This window comes from Odontomachus brunneus, unplaced genomic scaffold, assembly GCF_010583005.1.
Source record: "Odontomachus brunneus isolate Ranch 3 - 2012 unplaced genomic scaffold, Obru_v1 Obru_scaffold_006, whole genome shotgun sequence".
NCBI classification, from domain to species: Eukaryota; Metazoa; Arthropoda; class Insecta; order Hymenoptera; family Formicidae; genus Odontomachus; species Odontomachus brunneus.
The window spans coordinates 1,111,102-1,129,530 of NW_022639456.1; the positions used below are offsets into that span (position 1 = coordinate 1,111,102).

General features: G+C 36.4%; 3 protein-coding genes across 8 annotated transcripts; 2 read left to right on the top strand and 1 right to left on the bottom strand.

The window, feature by feature from the left end:
* The first annotated feature begins 27 nt into the window (after window positions 1-27).
* LOC116851624 (ninjurin-1) lies at window positions 28-4,280 on the top strand. The gene is made up of 3 exons (XM_032831239.1): window positions 28-170; window positions 1,605-2,042; window positions 2,360-4,280. Exons 2-3 carry the CDS (start codon window positions 1,671-1,673, stop codon window positions 2,534-2,536), a joined length of 549 nt encoding a protein of 182 aa, XP_032687130.1. The 5' UTR covers window positions 28-170; window positions 1,605-1,670; the 3' UTR covers window positions 2,537-4,280.
* LOC116851585 (neural Wiskott-Aldrich syndrome protein-like) lies at window positions 213-10,713 on the bottom strand. Of its 5 annotated transcripts, none has more exons than XM_032831162.1 (7): window positions 10,106-10,713; window positions 8,856-9,136; window positions 8,479-8,766; window positions 7,661-7,943; window positions 6,804-7,184; window positions 6,314-6,568; window positions 213-228 (listed from the first exon to the last, which is right to left on the bottom strand). In XM_032831162.1, the coding sequence occupies exons 1-6, from the start codon at window positions 10,199-10,201 to the stop codon at window positions 6,320-6,322; spliced, it is 1,578 nt and encodes a 525-aa protein (XP_032687053.1). In that variant the 5' UTR covers window positions 10,202-10,713; the 3' UTR covers window positions 213-228; window positions 6,314-6,319. The 5 variants fall into 5 exon arrangements, with proteins under 5 accessions (XP_032687053.1, XP_032687064.1, XP_032687048.1 ...); XM_032831173.1 differs by lacking the exon at window positions 213-228 and adding an exon at window positions 3,843-5,113; XM_032831157.1 differs by lacking the exon at window positions 213-228 and adding an exon at window positions 3,843-6,206 and having other exon boundaries at window positions 10,106-10,712.
* A 145-nt stretch (window positions 10,714-10,858) lies between these two features.
* On the top strand, window positions 10,859-18,194 carry LOC116851574 (zinc finger and SCAN domain-containing protein 2-like). Of its 2 annotated transcripts, none has more exons than XM_032831132.1 (3): window positions 10,859-11,578; window positions 12,699-13,085; window positions 13,210-18,194. In XM_032831132.1, the coding sequence occupies exons 1-3, from the start codon at window positions 11,438-11,440 to the stop codon at window positions 15,529-15,531; spliced, it is 2,850 nt and encodes a 949-aa protein (XP_032687023.1). In that variant the 5' UTR covers window positions 10,859-11,437; the 3' UTR covers window positions 15,532-18,194. The 2 variants fall into 2 exon arrangements, with proteins under 2 accessions (XP_032687023.1, XP_032687029.1); XM_032831138.1 differs by lacking the exon at window positions 10,859-11,578 and adding an exon at window positions 11,639-12,203.
* The last annotated feature ends 235 nt before the right edge of the window (window positions 18,195-18,429 follow it).

Sequence of the window (18,429 nt, forward strand, 5' to 3'; positions counted from 1 at the left end):
TTTCAGGGTAACCGTTTCGGAATGATTCACTTCGGATTGTGCAGCGGAATACCTTCACCGACGTCAGTCAAACTGCTGTACATTACACGAGCCGCATAAGTATTATGTTAACGTGAGCTTCGCAGAAAATGTATGGATTGCGTTTCGGCGATCCAGCAAAATTCTCTCACGTAAGTTCTTTTGTTTTTTGTCTTCCGTCTCTCCGTTTTTTGTCATCATAATATATCGCTGAAATTAAAAGGCAAGTCGAGTACATTATTAATAGAACCGTCTAATATTAGGTATAATTAAATAACGTTGGAATAAACATTCAAATATTTTTTGGAAATGCATTATAATTGAATCGACGAAATTAGCATTCCAGTGAGATTTTCTTTGCAATTTAAATGTGAAATTTTCGTTTCTAAACCATCAAATACGGAAATGATGTGTTTTGTTTTTAAAAAACTATAAGACGGTATTATAACTCATTATAGTTAAATATCGACCAAATTAAACTCGTAAAATTTCTAATTGCACCGATTCAATTTTAATTCACTCGCCCATTGCGAAAAGTTTTTCACGATATTTGAATATTTGACATTATGCAACCATTCCTTGTTTATCATATATACAGTATCTCATAATTTTTTCTATTGATTCATACAGATTGTAACAAATATCTTGAAATTTTTGAGCCACCGTCTTTGTGTAAAACGATTTCAACATCAGTTTTACCAACATGTAGTTTATACATAAATATAAAAGTATAATAGTCAAACCAAGTAACTCCTATGTTTTTTATAACAAAAAAATTGTTTTATCGAGCATCGATCGTTTGTTTCTCGCGTTTTGAATATCTCTGCCAATTCGAAATGCTAATTCTCCAATTCTAAAACTTCAATTCTAAACTGAAACAACTCCTTAACTCCTGGTCCCTCGCATTGTCTATCTCTTTTTAATGACGTCAGAAGCGAGAAAATGCATGCTAAAAATTTTTACGAAATACATTAAAATAAAAATATATATCCATAAAGTAACACTTGCAATCGCGTAAACAAATTTGTAAGATATTCCGTGCATTTTCCTTTTTTGTTCCAACAATCAACAATTTATTGTAAATTAATCTGAATAGAAATAGGCGAAGAAGTAGGTTAAGAAGATGAATTGTATGTCATGTTAATTTACGACAAATTATTGATTGTTAGAACAAAAGAGGAGTGCACGGAGTATCTTACAAATTTGTTTAATCGATTGCAAGTATTACTTTATGGATATATATTTTTATTTTAACGTATTTCGCAAGAATTTTTAGCATGCATTTTCTCGCTTCTGACGTCATAAAAAAAGAGGTAGACAATGCGGGGGGCCAGGAGCCTTAAAATCATACAATTATCAACGTGAACGTTGACGAAAATAAAATGAAACAGAAATTATATATGCAAAATCGTATAACAATAAATCCTCTCTCTTTGAATTCTCAATCAAATTCGTCACTGATTTTATCGCTATTTATCTCTATCACACTTATCTATATCTTTTCCCCACTTCTGCGGTTGGGAAAGAATCATATGTTGGAAGAATCGTACTCAATAGTATGTATTTTACTGATCTGGTGTCACCAGTGACGGGTGTCATATCGATGCACGAAGAGTCGTGGAAGTGAAGGAAGAAGAGATCTCGATAGAAGGATGGCTGAATCGTCCGAATCTGTCAAACTAGAGGTACTCCAAAACACTGTGGTGAATCCGGACAAGTCCGCGTCCGTCGATATGGAAACATCAAAGCACGATGCAGTGAAGACTGCGGAAGAATCCTCGTCCGCCGAAGTGGAAGCGGTTGAGGATGTTGTGGTGAAGAACATAGCATCCACGGACACGACGGACAAAAAGGCTAAACAGGAGAATAGCTTCGCTGCCAAGAAGACTGTCGCACAGGGTATGATGGACGTCGCGCTCATAACAGCTAACGCGAATCAATTGAGGTACCTGTTTGAATATCAGCGTGGTAGTTCGATGTTCTACTTCATCGTGGTCTTGATTTCCATCAGTCTGTTGTTACAGGTAACACAATATCGCGGATACGTTGCGCGACGCAGCGCCTGTAGTTGTACAACAGTTGCAATACGTAGCATTATAAGACGAAGCTTATTTTTGATACGATACGAATTAAGTTAGAATTTCTTTTTGTTCCTTTCTCTTTTCTTTCATTATAATGTAAAGGGCTATCTCTTCGATATATCTTTACGTTACATTTACAATAAATTACAATTACGGCAGAAGAAGAGTCCGTGACTTCCGTTAATTGATATCAACAATTAATTAGTAAGTGTCTAGAGAAGCACAAGTCGAGTGGAAGTAACTGTCATGATTTCTTTTAGGTCATCGTTGGCGTTAGTTTGATCTTCAAAGGCCGATTTGACTTGAAAGGCAAGTCGAAGTCCCGCAAAGCTCAGATGATCAACAATTATGTTGTAGCAGCAGTTTTTCTAATCACGATCATCAATGTATTCATAGCTGCATTTAGTATATCTGCTCCTACCACACAACCGCTTTAAGTTATATCTACGATAGCCAAAACGAAAATGCTCCGCGAACGATATTATAATTACGTTTACACTTCTGTTTTTAATATTAATAATAATTCTCTATATAATAACGATAAAAAGTATGATACTCGTACAAAGAATATAAATATAGAATTTCTAATGACTGATCTATATAAAGTAAATTAAAATGACAGAAGCGTCAGCGATTTTACAACTTATTATAAATATGTTAGTAAATAATTACATATTATTTTTATCTCCATGTATAATGTGTATGCATAGCGGCGTTAGTAAGTTATTTTATTTAAAATTTAGACGACTGTGCCATTTCGCTGTCTGTAAGAGAATACACGATTAAAAAGTATGGATAATTTCGCGACACTATCCATACTTGGATCTTATATTTCAATAAATAAAATCTGTGCGTGATGCTAAGATTTCGTTTATTGTATAATATAACATAATATAATGTAACACGAGCGACACGGATTGCGATTCATTATCACATCGTTCACATTTGTTTTGGAAGTAAATTCATAACAATATGCGTAAAATAAGTTTTTCACTGCACGAAAACATAGCTGATAAACTTTAAAACAGATAATTCGATCGTCATATAAAATTGTGCAATCATCACGATTAACCCTTTCAGTCGCGGATCAGTTTCTTTCTCTTAGAATTTCATATCTATCTACTCCAATAACGAACGAGATAAAGTTGATTTTCCAGAAATTATTTTAAGGAAGACAATGCGTTCGAAATACAATGATAAGTCACAAGAAACATATATCGTACAAATATATGAAAGGGTTAACGTCAGGTAAGTTAACTGTATAATATATAATAAGATTGAAAATATTGATTATAAATAATTTTTAATTTATGTTGATTGATGCTAATCTCACACACATCCTCAAAAAAATAATAGAAACTACAAAAAAAAGAAAATGCGTTCTGGCATCTGTAAAATTGATATGTCTCAGTGTTTCAGTGATAACTATGACATTTAATCAGACAATAACTAACACAAAAAATGCGATATAAATCTTAGATAACGATAAACGTTAACAGTAGTGTGCGCAATACTGCTATTTCGTTTTGCAGTGTATTACAAGTCTACCATGTCATTGCTTACATCATTAGCAAAAATATTTCTTTGTTTTTTAGTAGGATCTATCAAATAGAATCTATGTGCATGCAAATATTCTCAGCATATGGCTTAAACTAATTTTCAATTTATATATATATATATGTGTGTGTATGTGTGTTTGTATAGGTGTAAAAGTTAATTATTAAATAAATAATAATATAAACATTTCTTTTTTAACATATGTTTAATGTTATTTGCATAACTCTATATAACAAGTTTAATTTTAAACGACAATGGCTCTGTTAAAGTTCTGAGTTAAACTCGTTAGAAGCGGTTTCATCAACGTCCATTACCTTTAATCCGATTTTCCATTCTTTTACTCTTTTTTGTTTTTTAATATAGTGTGAACAGAGAAAAACAGAATTGAATAACTACGGTTAATGCTAATCGTCGTTGATGAAACTAACTTTCATTCGTTAATCATCACGAAATCATCTAGATATCTTACGCTATATCTTCGTTTTTAGCACGATGCTATTTACTGCTATTTATTGCGATTTCTGGAAATAATTTTAATTCGATATCAAATAAAAATGGAAGTTACCGTTTGACACGTATGTAACGCGTTCTATATATTGTTATATATATATGGTATATTATAAATTTTTTTAGTTTTCCTTGAACGACCTATAATTATTCTAATTATTCTAGAAAATATAGGATGCCACTTAAATAATATGCATTAATTTTAATGGAAATATTCTTTTTTCAAATTTGATGTAGAATAAATATAATTTCGAGATGAACGGAACGCGCTGTGTATGAAATTACGTTATGAAGGACTGTTAATACTTAGGCCCAATTTGCAGTTGAATTGTTTGAACAACTTAAACCTGATATTTTTCTTAGCGAAATCGCGACTGAGTATTGTGTACATTACTTGCTAAGAAATACCGATAATAAATTGTCCTTCAACATTAAGTCAAGTATATATAATGCAGTCATTAAGAAATTGTTGAATCGCATACACAAAATGTATATTTCTTGCATCTTCAAATGCACTATTACTCACCTCGTACATGCGCAATTTCATAAAAATTTCTTTTTAATTTTATAGTCTCATTAAGAACTTACTCAACAACAAACGCGAATTTAAATATCTTGCTATTTTATTATTGTTACAAATAACGAGTAGTATAAATTCTTTTGTTATTTGAATATAGTAGTAGTGACAAATTAGGTCTGCTAATTTGTGTAAATCAAATACACATTGGTATACCAGTCAAAAAATGTAAATAGAGAAAGGAGAATATTGAAATCTAGTTTACATATTATGTAATATTTTTGTGTATATAGAATATAATAAAATATAATAATTAATAATATATTTTTTCTTGTGACTAGGATTTCTCCATAGCGGCAAAAGTATATTCTTGTGCCTCGCATTGTTCCTTCGACAACTTCTTTTTGTCTCGTACTTCGGTTTTTACATGTAGCTATAAAGCACAAGTATTCAAAAATAACTTAAAATCATTAATCGCATATCCAGTAATTATCTGACAATTGAAATAATTGTTACATAAGCAATATCCAACCAAACAATTGGTTAATAATTTCTCCAAAACAACTGGGCACACATTCATAAATTGAATACTGAATATTCAAGATTACGAATCCTGATTTTCTCTCAGCCTTAAGCACTGGTAATCGTCACATTCACATAGCTTGATATTATTATTGTAAACGTGACAAGTAGCACTTTTAGCGACTTAACCGATCAATGCCGATATCGGATATATATCGATTAGATCAACACGCATTTAGATGATATCGACCTACTTTCATTGCTCATCTACACGTACCTGTAGATTTTGCAGAGAAACGTACCAAAAAGAAACAAAGATATTCATATTTTGTTAGATATTGAGGAACATTGTCAATAACTTTTACAATGTTTATCTAAAATTAATTCAACTCCATTTGCATATCTATTACCACGGCCGGCATTGTAAAGTGAACATTATTTAGCTCCCTAATCTAAATGTCACAACTCGCATATGAAAGTTCAACCTTCCATGTATGTATTCATTGACGCATGAGGATAATTAATTTGAGAATAAAATGTAAAATAGCTAAAAAGATACATTCATATTTATTACCACATATTTATAATGTTCCTCTTTTATTCAAATGTAGATAATACGGACAAGGCAAACCAGGGCAAAATCTTGAATACTAGTTCTATTCGTCTCTGTAAAAAAACAAAGACGATCTTATAAAAGTACTCCTCTCGATAACGTTACGCTCTATATACTACGTATCGATAACTTTCTCTTTGAAAAATATAAAACAGGCTAAATTAAATTTGCCCTTACCTACCCTGTCCATGTGCAATTCTTTTATTTTCAATGATATACCTAAGTGGCTCCTTTTAAATACTTTTCTCTGTAAATTTTCACTCATCTTTGGATATTAAAATTCATGATCATTTACATTACACGTTTTATAGTGGCTAGACCGTTAATGTCTTCATCGATAATACATTTATCACAGTAGTATGTTATTGTAGCCTTTTAGTTATATTTTCATCTGAAACATCGTCGTGTGCCTCTATTAATTACGGAGAATAAATATGATAAAGATGTGTAACAGTTCTTTGTCAGACTAAGTCATGCAATCGAAACTTGTCAACTAACCCGGGCTTAGTCGTCCCACTCGTCTTCATCACTGGTATCACTAGTTGATTCCTCACTTTCACTGTGGATTGCACGAGATCGTTCAGCCAGAGCTCTGGATAACGCGTCGGCTAGGCCACCACGCGGTGTAGGTGCTGTGTTCGATTTCACCTCGTTCGGAACAGGCCTCAATTCAATGCCCTCGCGTATCTGTCGTAGTAAATCGCTTCTTGAATCCTCGACCGGTGCCGGTTTCGTCTCGGTCTTATTAACTTTCTGTAAAATGCAAGTTATAGACTAAGTAAAAGTTATAGACTAAGTAAAAAAATACTCGGTATATAAAAAAAGTAATTTTTAATAATAGTAAAAAATTAAGGATTTGGATGGATTTGGAGGTAAATAAATGGAAGGGAACACAAAGAGAGAGAAAGAGAGATTTAGCACACATCTAAAGCACAAAGTGAGAAAAAAATCGATTCCCACAACAAAGCGCTTTCATGTTGATACGTACCCTCAAAGTTGTGCCGCTTCTAATAGATTCCATGAGCATTGGCCTGAGATCGGCGACCGAATTCTCGTTGTTGTTATTAGTAGCGTTCGTGTTAATAGTAGTGTCGATGTTACTCAGATCCGGCAAAGGTGGTGGCGGCGGCGGCGCGGGAACGTTAGAATTGTTTCTCGCTAGTGGAGCCGGTGGTGGTGGAGGTGGAGGCGGAGGCAGGGTTGGTGCCGAGGTTATAGTGGGTGGAGGTGGTCTTGATGGTAATGTTCTGTGCACTAGCGGAGCAGTGGACGAGGCACTCGGGGGTGCACTCGGAGGCAGGCTAGGAGGCACACTTGGTGATGCGGTAAGACGATTCGGAGGTAAAGGCGGAGCGCTACGCGTTTGATGCTGAAAAAACAAGACGTTTTTTATTCAAATTACAGGAGAAATCTAAAGAAGAATATATTACAAAGTTGGTGATTAAAGCTTCTGATCCCACTACTGTAAAAACCTGGATTGATGTCATAAGCAAGAAACTCATGGCAAAAATTCTTGTATGTCATTTTCAAGTAAAAAAGTATTTATAAAAGAACGCTTACAATTAACGTGACATGAAACCTTTCTCTTTAGCCTATCATTCTTCATGATTTTGTCACATTTTAAAATTATTTATTGACTGTTAAGAGAAAAGGATGGTTTTTAAAGAATTTTACAAGTAAAATAGCTCAAGTAATTTGAAGTATTCTTTCAAAATATTGTATTTGAAAAGTATGCAAGAATTTTGCTACTTCTTGATGTTCTTACTTCCGTTCTTGACGTCATCAATCTAGAATTCCAAAGCAGTGAGACTAGAAACTTTAATGAAACCGAGAGATGCGACTCACAGGTATCGTACGTGCTGGAACAGGTGGGGGATATTCCTGTCTTTGCGGCAATGCGGGTGGTTGATTGTTACTCTTGGCATTGGCCAACGGTCGAATATCCTCCTGCACTGCACTCATACCTCCGTTTCTCTCGATGAAGTCGTAGATGAATTTGCGAGTACCCTTGTCCTGGAGTTCGTCCGCCGACACGCCGGCGTTATCGAAGAACTGTTGCAATTGCGGGTCCACGGAATCCAATTCCAGACCTTTGTTATTTACATTCCATCCTAAGTGCGCCACGTGTCTGCATACACAGAAAAATATCATTCTATTGCTGAGAAAAGAATTATATATACACAGTTAATTTTTCTTCTTTTAAATAATAGTTATCTTCAATAAAATCTCTTAAAAAAAAAAAAATATATATATATATATATATATATATATATATATATATCACAAATTTGAGAAAAGTTATCTATTATTGTATACTCAAAGAAAAATTTATCCTCTTTACTTCTTATTCTTTCTTCCGATAAAACTTCACCAAAAAAGAAGTTGGCTTGAGTCTATATGTTAAGCAAACCGGATTCTTGTTTTAATATTCTTAATTTAAATGATAATCTTTAGGATTCAGAATGTATTTTGAATAAACTCAATGCTTATGACAAATTTATGTGACAAATGCATAAATTTATAAAATATTTAAAACAAGTAACATTTTGAGTGCTGTATGCATTTTTGTGTGTGCAGATTAGACTCAACGTTATACTCGCGCGTCGATGTGTGCTCGAGTAACGGATACGATAAAAATGCGAAGATAAAACTTAAATCCACACCTGAAATTGGAAGGAAGGCTGATATCGTCCTTGGTTAACTTGCGTTTGAGATCCTGCTCACTCTTTTTCTTCTTCGTTTTGTACATCGAGCTGCTCGAGGCGCTTCGATTAACACCGACCGTGTTGGGCGCGCCGTTCAGCAAGTTAGTCGAGGAGCCGGATGTGACGGTGAAGGGTAACAGGCTACTTTGATTTTTCCAAGGAAAAGTGCTGCTCGGCTGCGTCTCCTTCGCTCTCCTCTCTTGCCTTCTCTGACGTTTGGCATTTAATTTGCCAAGAAGTATGTTTCTACAACATGACAGGAAATTCTCCTTATCCAACATATTTTTTGATCGGCCCGATTCTGCCGTAGCGAGACATTTGTTCTATCGGCATACCTTAATGTAATAGCCTCGGTCTCACTCGCAAAATTAAACGCGGCCATACAATCCTCTGCCTCAAATGTATGAAAATATGACATTGGTGCTTTATAGTCCATCGAATTGTAGACTTCATGTTCCCACAACATTGCTTTCCTTTGCAAGCAATACAGTCGCAAAAAGAAACTGCGTCTTGGATTGTCTCTTATTAGAGTTATAATACCTGTGCTCTTCTTAACCCAGTCCCTGTGCAAGGGAGGCTCAGTCAAATATAATTGTATAACACCAGCCGCTAAACACTAAAACAGAGAAGTGAACAAATATTTGCATGAGATAGCATTTCAAGTTCCTATCATCAGAACAATATGAAAAACAAGCCTGATTACGATTATAGAAGTGCTTATCTCTGATAAAATCTTATAACGGTATTGTTTTTTCTTTCATTCTTTCCAATAAATAATATATATATACAACAATATGTAGAAAAATATGAAAAACAAACCTGATTACAATTACACAAGTGCTTATCTCTGATAAAATCTCATAATGGTATTGTTTTTTCTTTCATTCTTTCCAATATGTACTTATATAACACAAAATAAGAAAGATTTGCAGTTATACTATTCTGTTCAATTATTTAATTCCAATATATTAATAATTATTTAGCAGTGTAGTTGATTGTGATAAACAATTTTGGTAAATTATATATAACTGCAAATACAAGGCTTAAACATTGAAGAATATGCTGTGATATGAATGTGTAGTATTTGAATTACACACAAAAACAATGAATCTCCACAGATTAATTTATTATATGAATTGCAAACTGAATAACTGCACCATATATTTGATCATAATTATAGAAAAGATTGGAGCTCTCACAGTTTACTCTTTATTACTTCGTGATATTTCTCTCGATTTCGCATTTTTATCATGTCTAATCGAAGTATAAAAGTTATACTTTCGAACTAAATTCTATCGAAAAGGAACATATCTAGATACAAAACATACGTTTCCGCTTGAAACAATCATCGATTCTATCACCATCATAGACATTCGTCACCAAGAATGTACATAGATTATCAGTAAGATAATATCGTTCTGACACATACTAAATTGGAACAAAACTCGGGCGGATACTTCGAGCATTGCTCACGGAATCGTTAGCCAATACGTTCGGTGTAGGTCAATGCCGAGACGCTACCGATCGTCATCGTCGCCGTTGATGACGATCGCGCGAGAAGAGAGGCGGACGAGAGACCCCTCACCTGGCATCGGTTCCCTATCAATTGGAAGACCTGCTCGTTCTCTTCCGCTTTCAAGAGGATCGTGCCCCTGTGCTTGTCCGTATTGCCCGACTTCATGTTGTCGCACGATGAGGAGGTTAGGTTGCCGTACGTTCAGGTCAGCTATCGTCCAGAATACGAGGCCGCTCCTCTTTACATACCTAACGCGTTCCCATCGTCATCGTCGTCATCATCATCACCATCATCGCCGTGTCACTGCATGGGCACGTCGTCGCGACCCGATCCGTATCGCGTGTGTCCGTGTGCGCTCCCCGTGTGCGTATATGCGTGCGTGCGTCGCGTAATCGCGTGCACGCGTCACACACGACGAGACCCCCGGCGAGAGACGAAGAAAGGAGCAATCGAGGCCCCTCCGAAAACGGATGCCAGCACACACAAAAGCCACTTCCGACCAGCAACCACAGCAATCGGCAAGAGTGTTTCAGCCAAGACTACAGTCGTCGCGTGGACAAACCCAACGGAGAAACCCGATTCGAGATAACGATGACATTTCCTATCTATCCGGTCCGACGTTCCGCGTTTCCGCGTTTCTCCGTCCGACTTGAATCGCCATTGCGAGCCATTGGACGGCGAGTCGACAATCGATACCTAACGATAGATGGACGTCGATTGTTAATCTCCGTCGGTGATCTTAGAGACAGCCGGAATATTTCAATTCGTTAATTGATATTAAAAAATTACTTTGTTCCTGCCTCTGAGCGCTCAAAGACGGTGCGTCGTACTCCGGGCTCGACGACTGCGTGTAATATACACGCGCGACGAGTATCGATATCACACGCCCCTATATCGCGGGCGTATCGATGATGCGGGAGTATCGAGAAGTAATCTCCCGGCGCTCCGTTCGCAGCGTATGTCGCGAACGCGAATGAAACGCAGAGCGCGTTCGAGCCAGCAGCAGCAACAGCAGCAGCAGATGCGATATCAACGGCGGTGATCGGTATCGTTTCACCTTCGCGCACGCGAAAACTGCTTCGTTGACAATATTATTGCGACAGTGATAATATCACGGTGATATCGTGGCGGCGGCAGCGACGACGACGACAACAACAACAACAACGACGACGACGACGACGACGACGACAACGACGACGACGACGACGACGACAGTGGCGGCGGCGGCGAAGGTGGCGGCGGCGGCGGCGACGGTGACAGTGGTGAAGGCGGCGGTGACTTTGCGCGTGTGTTTACCGCCCCTGTGGTGTATCGCGCGGCTGAGAACCTTCCCGGCCTCCTCTCGCGATTGTTCTCCGGTGATCGCGAGGATAGACGAGCCGTGTTTATCGCGGAAAAACGATGTCAGGATACCGCAAGGTGAACTATTACGAGCTGTGCAGACTGTGTACCACCAGCGAGGGTAACAAGATGAATATATTTCGCGACGAAGGCCGCAGACGTCAGTTACAGACGAAAATACAGACATATCTGCCGGTACAGGTGAGCATTTCCCGGGGCAACACAAGAGCATCCTCGACGCGAATAATCCCGAGACAGCGGCCGGTCGACCGGCCGCTCGGTCGGTCAATTGGTTGGTTGATGTGCGGTTCTTGACGTACGATAACCTCTATTTTGTCAATACATGTCGCGATTTCCTTCCGGGACATTGTAGCGAGCTAACACGGCACTGATTGAATGGATATAACTGGAGATTATGTATTTGAAGAAAATAGAAACACAGGAAGAAGAAAGGGAATAAAGAAATGGTTATTTATCTTAGATTAAGGGGATAAAAAGAGTAGTGTCAAATAACTGCAAATATTCTCGGAGAAGGCAAAGACACAATGAGGAAACCAGCAAAATTAAAAAAAAAAAGAGAAAAATACAACATGTTGCAAACAAAAGTCCGAGTTAGACTCGAGAATTTTGCGATGTATGTTTTGACAGATTTGTATCATTTAAGACGCTATCCAACCCAAGCTTCGTTTGATACAGCGAAATCAGTTTTGGCCAAGAGTTGGCAAGAAACAACGGCGTAATTATATAATTAACCTTTAATCGAACGACTTGTTTCGGTTGCGTGACAGTACAATTAGTTTCCGCGAATTTCTGCTCGTAATAAGAAGTACGTATTGTCGCGTGTTTACCGTAGCATGATTACCCTCGTTTGTTCATGCACCATAGAAAAAAATGCTTAAAATTCATAAGAAGTATAATTGTATAATAAATCATAATTTATTGCATATTTATTTTGTCGCCTGTTGAAAGCAGCACTACATAGTGGGAAGAGCTCACCAGTTTGTGGAAATAATATAAAACTGCAATTTTGCCTTTCCCAGAGAAAGCAGATTAGACAAATAAAGTTAACTACTTAAACATTGAACACAGATAATTGACATAAGTTTTTATTTTACTTTAGTTATATATTACAGATATATATTTTTAAAATATTTCACACAGACATTCTGATTTACATAAATATGTTACCAAGAAAGAAATCTTTGTTAAGTTTAAATTTTTCCAGTTTTAAATTTCCAATTTGTTTTTTATGTTTCTAATTAATATATATCGTAAGATATAGTATAAACTATAATTTGATAGTATTTATATTAACTTCAAGGTTATGGAGGAGGACTCATTACCAAAAATTGTATGCCACGAATGTGTCAAGAAACTGGAGAACTTCATTGAATTCCGGGAAATCGTGGTTAACGCAGAAAGTATGCTGGAATCCTATTTTACCTCACTGCGTTTCTCCGAGGACTTTCTGAAGGAAGGAAAAGTGTATGTGAAGAATACTGAGAAGGAAAGGCCACCCACACCTCATGAGGATGAGATTTTAAAGTCAATGGAAAAAGTGCCAACACCAGTAGGAAGTCAAGTAATAAATAATGAGCAACATATACAACATCAGCAAGGTGTTGTAGTTGGCAATATAAGTGCTCCTAATATACAAATCGTTGGTGGACTTCCAACCAGAATCCAGCAGTACAAATGTGCTATACAGGTTTGTAATGAATAAGCAGCATTTTTAGTGTTAAATGAATTAAATATGCATTATATATATCATAAATGTATCATAATCAAGTAGCTTATTTGCACTGAAAGTAACAAGATATTTTTGGCTTTAGATACAACCAGGTACTATGGCAGCAGCTGTCATTGAACCTACAGCAGAGACTCATTACAGTTACCAGCAACAAACGTCTCAAGTATCACCACAGCAATCAAACGAAGCACAAAATCAAATTAGCAATCAGCAAAACTCATCTCCTACGATTCAGCAGCAAACACAGAACCAAATACAAAATCAAATAAATCAACAAGTGCAATCTCAGAGACCAATTTCCCAACAGTTGAACCAGTCAGCTCAGTTAAACCAACCAGCTCAGTTGACCCAGCCAGCTCAGTTGACCCAGCCAGCTCAGTTGACCCAGCCAGCTCAGTTGACCCAGCCAGCTCAGTTGACCCAGCCAGCTCAGTTGACCCAGCCAGCTCAGTTGACCCAGCCAGCTCAGTTGACCCAGCCAGCTCAGTTGACCCAGCCAGCTCAGTTGACCCAGCCAGCTCAGTTGACCCAGCCAGCTCAGTTGACCCAGCCAGCTCAGTTGACCCAGCCAGCTCAGTTGACCCAGCCAGCTCAGTTGACCCAGCCAGCTCAGTTGACCCAGCCAGCTCAGTTGACCCAGCCAGCTCAGTTGACCCAGCCAGCTCAGTTGACCCAGCCAGCTCAGTTGACCCAGCCAGCTCAGTTGACCCAGCCAGCTCAGTTGACCCAGCCAGCTCAGTTGACCCAGCCAGCTCAGTTGACCCAGCCAGCTCAGTTGACCCAGCCAGCTCAGTTGACCCAGCCAGCTCAGTTGACCCAGCCAGCTCAGTTGACCCAGCCAGCTCAGTTGACCCAGCCAGCTCAGTTGACCCAGCCAGCTCAGTTGACCCAGCCAGCTCAGTTGACCCAGCCAACTCAGTTGACCCAGCCAGCTCAGTTGACCCAGCCAGCTCAGTTGACCCAACCAGCTCAGTTGACCCAACCAGCTCAGTTGACCCAACCAGCTCAGTTGACCCAGCCAGCTCAGTTGACCCAGCCAACTCAGTTGACTCAACAGCAGAATCAAAGTCAAGTTAGTCAACAGCAGGGCCAGTCACAAATATCGCAGCAGCTCCAACAGCTGCAAAGGCAGCAGCATGAATTTGAGAAGCAGCACAGGCAACTTCAGCAACTTGATAAACAGCAGGTGCAAATTGCAACGCAGCAAGAATTTCCAGTGAAACAAGAGACACCTGTACATCAAAACAATAATGTAGTTCTTAAAACTGAAGCAGATATGGAACCGACTCAACAAATTATACAAAAAATACAATCTGATGCCCAGAAGGATGAGTCTCCTAATCAAAATGTACAAACTTACACGGCGGTACAAACGGCGCCGGAGGTATTTTTAAACTTGAATTCAATGACTCCAACAGTTCGAGACGAAGAGAAAGAATATAAAGAGTTTTCAAAGACTCCACCGGAAGATGGTTTATCTCGTAACTCGATTGAACAGATCAGAGAATTTCTGCGACTTAGGACACACACAGGACCAGATATGACACCTATAATTGTGAATACTCAAACAATTGCACAGATTGGAAAGAGCGTCTGTCGCGATTGTGGTAAAAGTTTCCCTTCAAATCAAATCAATAATCACAGCTGCAACGTTGAAACGCTTATAAATGAGCCATCGGATGCTGGAAGCAAAGAGGAATCTGTACAAACCAATATTAATCCCTTTAATTGTGATCTCTGTGGTAAGCCGTTTAAACGGAAAGAACATCTCTATCAGCATCGAAAATTACACACCGGCGAACGGCCATATGTGTGTACAACATGTGCAAAAGCATTCAGTCGTAAGGAACACTTGGTTAGACATTCGGTATGCCATACCGGACAAAAGATGCATGAATGTGAAGTGTGTGGTAAAAGCTTTTCGCGCAAAGATAATCTATATAAACATCGGAAAACGCACGGTGTGTCTGGTCCTTATATTTGCGAGACTTGTGGAAAATCATTTGTGGTGAAACATTATTACGTGATGCATATAAGTACTCATGCAGAAACTGACCCGGATGATATAAATTGCCCCGATCCATTGCCGTACAAATGTGACATATGTCATAAAGCATTTTCCGTAAAACAATATCTCATTACGCATAAAATTAGACACAGATCAAAGAATAATACTAGCGCCATGCCAAACAATTTAAATCAACATCCGCAGCAAACAAATGCTACGAATAATGTGAACGTAGTAACTAATAATGTCGCCAATGCTGAGAACTTAAATAACAATAATGGACAATCTAACAACGAGTCGACTGTCGAAATGCAAAGCGTTATAGAACGTAATGAGCAAGCTAATGGGTCGTTCGCTAACAGTCAGTATCATACTAATATACAAGAGTATCAATGAGAAAAGGGGAAGCGTGTCTATTATGTTCTCTTGCCAAATGGTAATAATCATAAGATTGTGGTTGTATAGACAAGAGAAATGATAAGACACGCCATGTTATTTTCTTATATGGTTTTGCTCCTAATTGGATGGTTTTTGTACTTTAATATTGCAGGAAAGATAATCAAAATACAACTATCCTGGACAAATTAGATATTTTGATGTATACACATCGGACAAAAAGTAGACTTATTGAATGGCTTAAGAGCTCACCGAATACGATGTTGTAAATATCAGAAATGGAGTATGTTACATATAGAATGATTCTTAATTGCAGGATAATACTTCTTTCAATAGGCGAAGCTTTTGAAGTGTTCACGTGCAATTAAAGAGCATCCTGCTCTTTTGCCAATAAAAAAACATTATCTGTATGTGAATGCATGCCGTAGTTTCGGAATGGATGCTCACTTGTATTCCACATTTGAAAAATATGCTGCTAACATATGTATGATCTGTCATAAAGGTAATGAGATTGATCTTCAAAGAGGCAATGTGCCAAAGTTGAATATCAAAATTACAATGCAATGAAATGAAGTACGATTTAGATCGCAAATAATTGTGAAATTATTTGTGAATTGTAAAATTCGCGAATATAGACCAATGTAATTTTTTTTAGTGTAAAATATCTTGATACATATTGGTCTCATCCTTGTTCATCATCTTCGTGACAGACTACGTATTTATGGAAATACAGTCAAGATTGTTTCAGTTATTGACCAAAACGATCTCGTTGATATACTATTATCGATATAATAGACAAATTTATATGAAATTATGAAAAACATGAATAACATCCAACAACACTATTACAACACTTAAGTTTCCAGTTCTCTCAATCGAACAATATGTTTGCCATGTTTTTATAAAAGCCGTTAGTTAGAATAGCTTTATATGAAGCCTACATTTGTTCAGTCAATAATTGAAACAATCTGTGGCTACTTTGAGAAGACGTTCTAGAAACATATGATTTGTATGTATACTTAGGCTACAGAACAAAAACTAAGACCAAAGAAATCTATATATTATGTATAAAATGGATAAATAATTATGAAAAATAGAGATATATAGATAAGGGAGGGGGATGGGACCGGAGGTTTGCTAACTTGGCTAACTGTTGTGATTCGAGAAATTAGAGAGATATATATATATATATATATATATATATATATATGTATATATATATATATATATATACCGTGTAATATATTATTAATCTACAAAACAGTTTTTAATTTGCAGTTATCGATTATTAAAGAAGTGTGCCATAGCATGGTCTCTGGAAATGAAAAAAGTATATGTATAAATATATGTATAGTTACATAAATACATATGATTCATTAGATTTTTAGTATGCTACTGACCAAAAGCAAAGAGAAATTGTGCTAATTATTGCATTTCTCCAATCGTACTCGCTTATATGTTATGTAATTATATTATGGTTAAGTAATATCTCTTACCTTAATTTATATCTCTGAAATAAACATTTATTTAGCAAATAAGATTATACATAGGGGGCATGTATGGTCTTTATGTGAGAGAGTCATATACATATATATATATTATGTAATTTTTAGATTTGGATACTTTCTCTATACAAGCGAAAATTTTAAATATTTGATATTTAATAGTTATTTTAGTATTATATTTATACATGTGTAACGCGAAATGTTCTTCAGAAGTCCACAGGCCCATATTCACATATCCACATTTGGCAATACGTGTCCGACAAAAAGATCACATTAAATGTTATAATAAGTTAAGAATTGTATGGATATATTTATAATGTGTGGAATGTGGAATGTGAATGTGCGCCTATTTCTAAATTATTGTCATCGAGCGATAAGGTCTAGGTATTAAACATTAATTACTTCTACATTTAGCATTACAGTATAACAATGAAGAATGTATTTTATATAGGATCTGAAAAGATCGATTTTATTGTGAATTTTGTTAGTAAAAAAGAATAATTCTTCAATGAGTCATGTTTAGGATTAATAGATTTGTGTACAAAGCTGAGTTAGTATCTTTATATTATTGAATTTTTCTTTCCTTTGAGTATATATGATTTGTTAATATTTCTAATTCAAAGGATTTCTTTTGTAGCAACTGTACATTTTAACAAACGAGTACCGAACTTTAAAGATCTTCAACAGTACAAAGAATTAATTTTGTTTAGTGCTTAGGTATTTTGTTGTAATGCAGTTTTTGTACATATTGAAACAGAAGTGATGAGTTTAAGACTGTATCTCTATATCACCAGATTTAGGTGTGTGTTGGAAATATATAGATCTATAATGGTGTATATATATATATATATAATATTGATCCAGTATATAAACAAGAAAATTGTTTAATATACTGTTTCTAACATGATGATATTTTCTGCAGAGCATGAAAATGTCTGAATTGATTTTAAACACAGAACGAATCAGAAATCGTATCCAAAGACAACAATTGTATTAGTTTGAACAGAGGAATTATTTTAGATAAGTTGTGCTTATTACGTCAAGTACACATAGCCCATTCATTGACTAAAGACTCAATTGTAAACTCAAATATAAATTTTTATCAACAGCCCCCTGCCTTGTATCAGTATAATAAAAGAATGCAATTTTTCTTAAGAATATGATAATGTCATTGTTTTAGAATATTGAACAATATGTTATACAGCAAGGTATTTTATTTTATAATATATAAACACAAATCCCTATTCTCCCAAATCTCTATTTTCCTAGAATTAAAGCTAAAAACTTGCAAAAATTTAAATTTATTAATTTTGTCAGAATTTTTCGTTCTCACAAATGCTATGTTTTACTATTTATTTTCGTACTGTTTCATATTTGAAAGTCGGAAGTGGTT

What these genes read in the sequence shown, in the direction of transcription:
- LOC116851624 (XM_032831239.1), top strand. Translation starts at nt 1,671, where the DNA reads ATGGCTGAATCGTCCGAATCTGTCAAACTAGAGGTACTCCAAAACACT. An exon ending in CCATCAGTCTGTTGTTACAG is followed by an intron (nt 2,043 to 2,359) that starts GTAACACAATAT and finishes GATTTCTTTTAG; the next exon opens with GTCATCGTTGGCGTTAGTTT.
- LOC116851574 (XM_032831132.1), top strand. Translation starts at nt 11,438, where the DNA reads ATGTCAGGATACCGCAAGGTGAACTATTACGAGCTGTGCAGACTGTGT. An exon ending in AGACATATCTGCCGGTACAG is followed by an intron (nt 11,579 to 12,698) that starts GTGAGCATTTCC and finishes ATTAACTTCAAG; the next exon opens with GTTATGGAGGAGGACTCATT. An exon ending in AGTACAAATGTGCTATACAG is followed by an intron (nt 13,086 to 13,209) that starts GTTTGTAATGAA and finishes TTTTGGCTTTAG; the next exon opens with ATACAACCAGGTACTATGGC.
- LOC116851585 (XM_032831162.1), bottom strand. Translation starts at nt 10,201, where the DNA reads ATGAAGTCGGGCAATACGGACAAGCACAGGGGCACGATCCTCTTGAAA. An exon ending in ACCGAGGCTATTACATTAAG is followed by an intron (nt 8,767 to 8,855) that starts GTATGCCGATAG and finishes GTCATGTTGTAG; the next exon opens with AAACATACTTCTTGGCAAAT. An exon ending in AGCCTTCCTTCCAATTTCAG is followed by an intron (nt 7,944 to 8,478) that starts GTGTGGATTTAA and finishes CTGTGTATGCAG; the next exon opens with ACACGTGGCGCACTTAGGAT.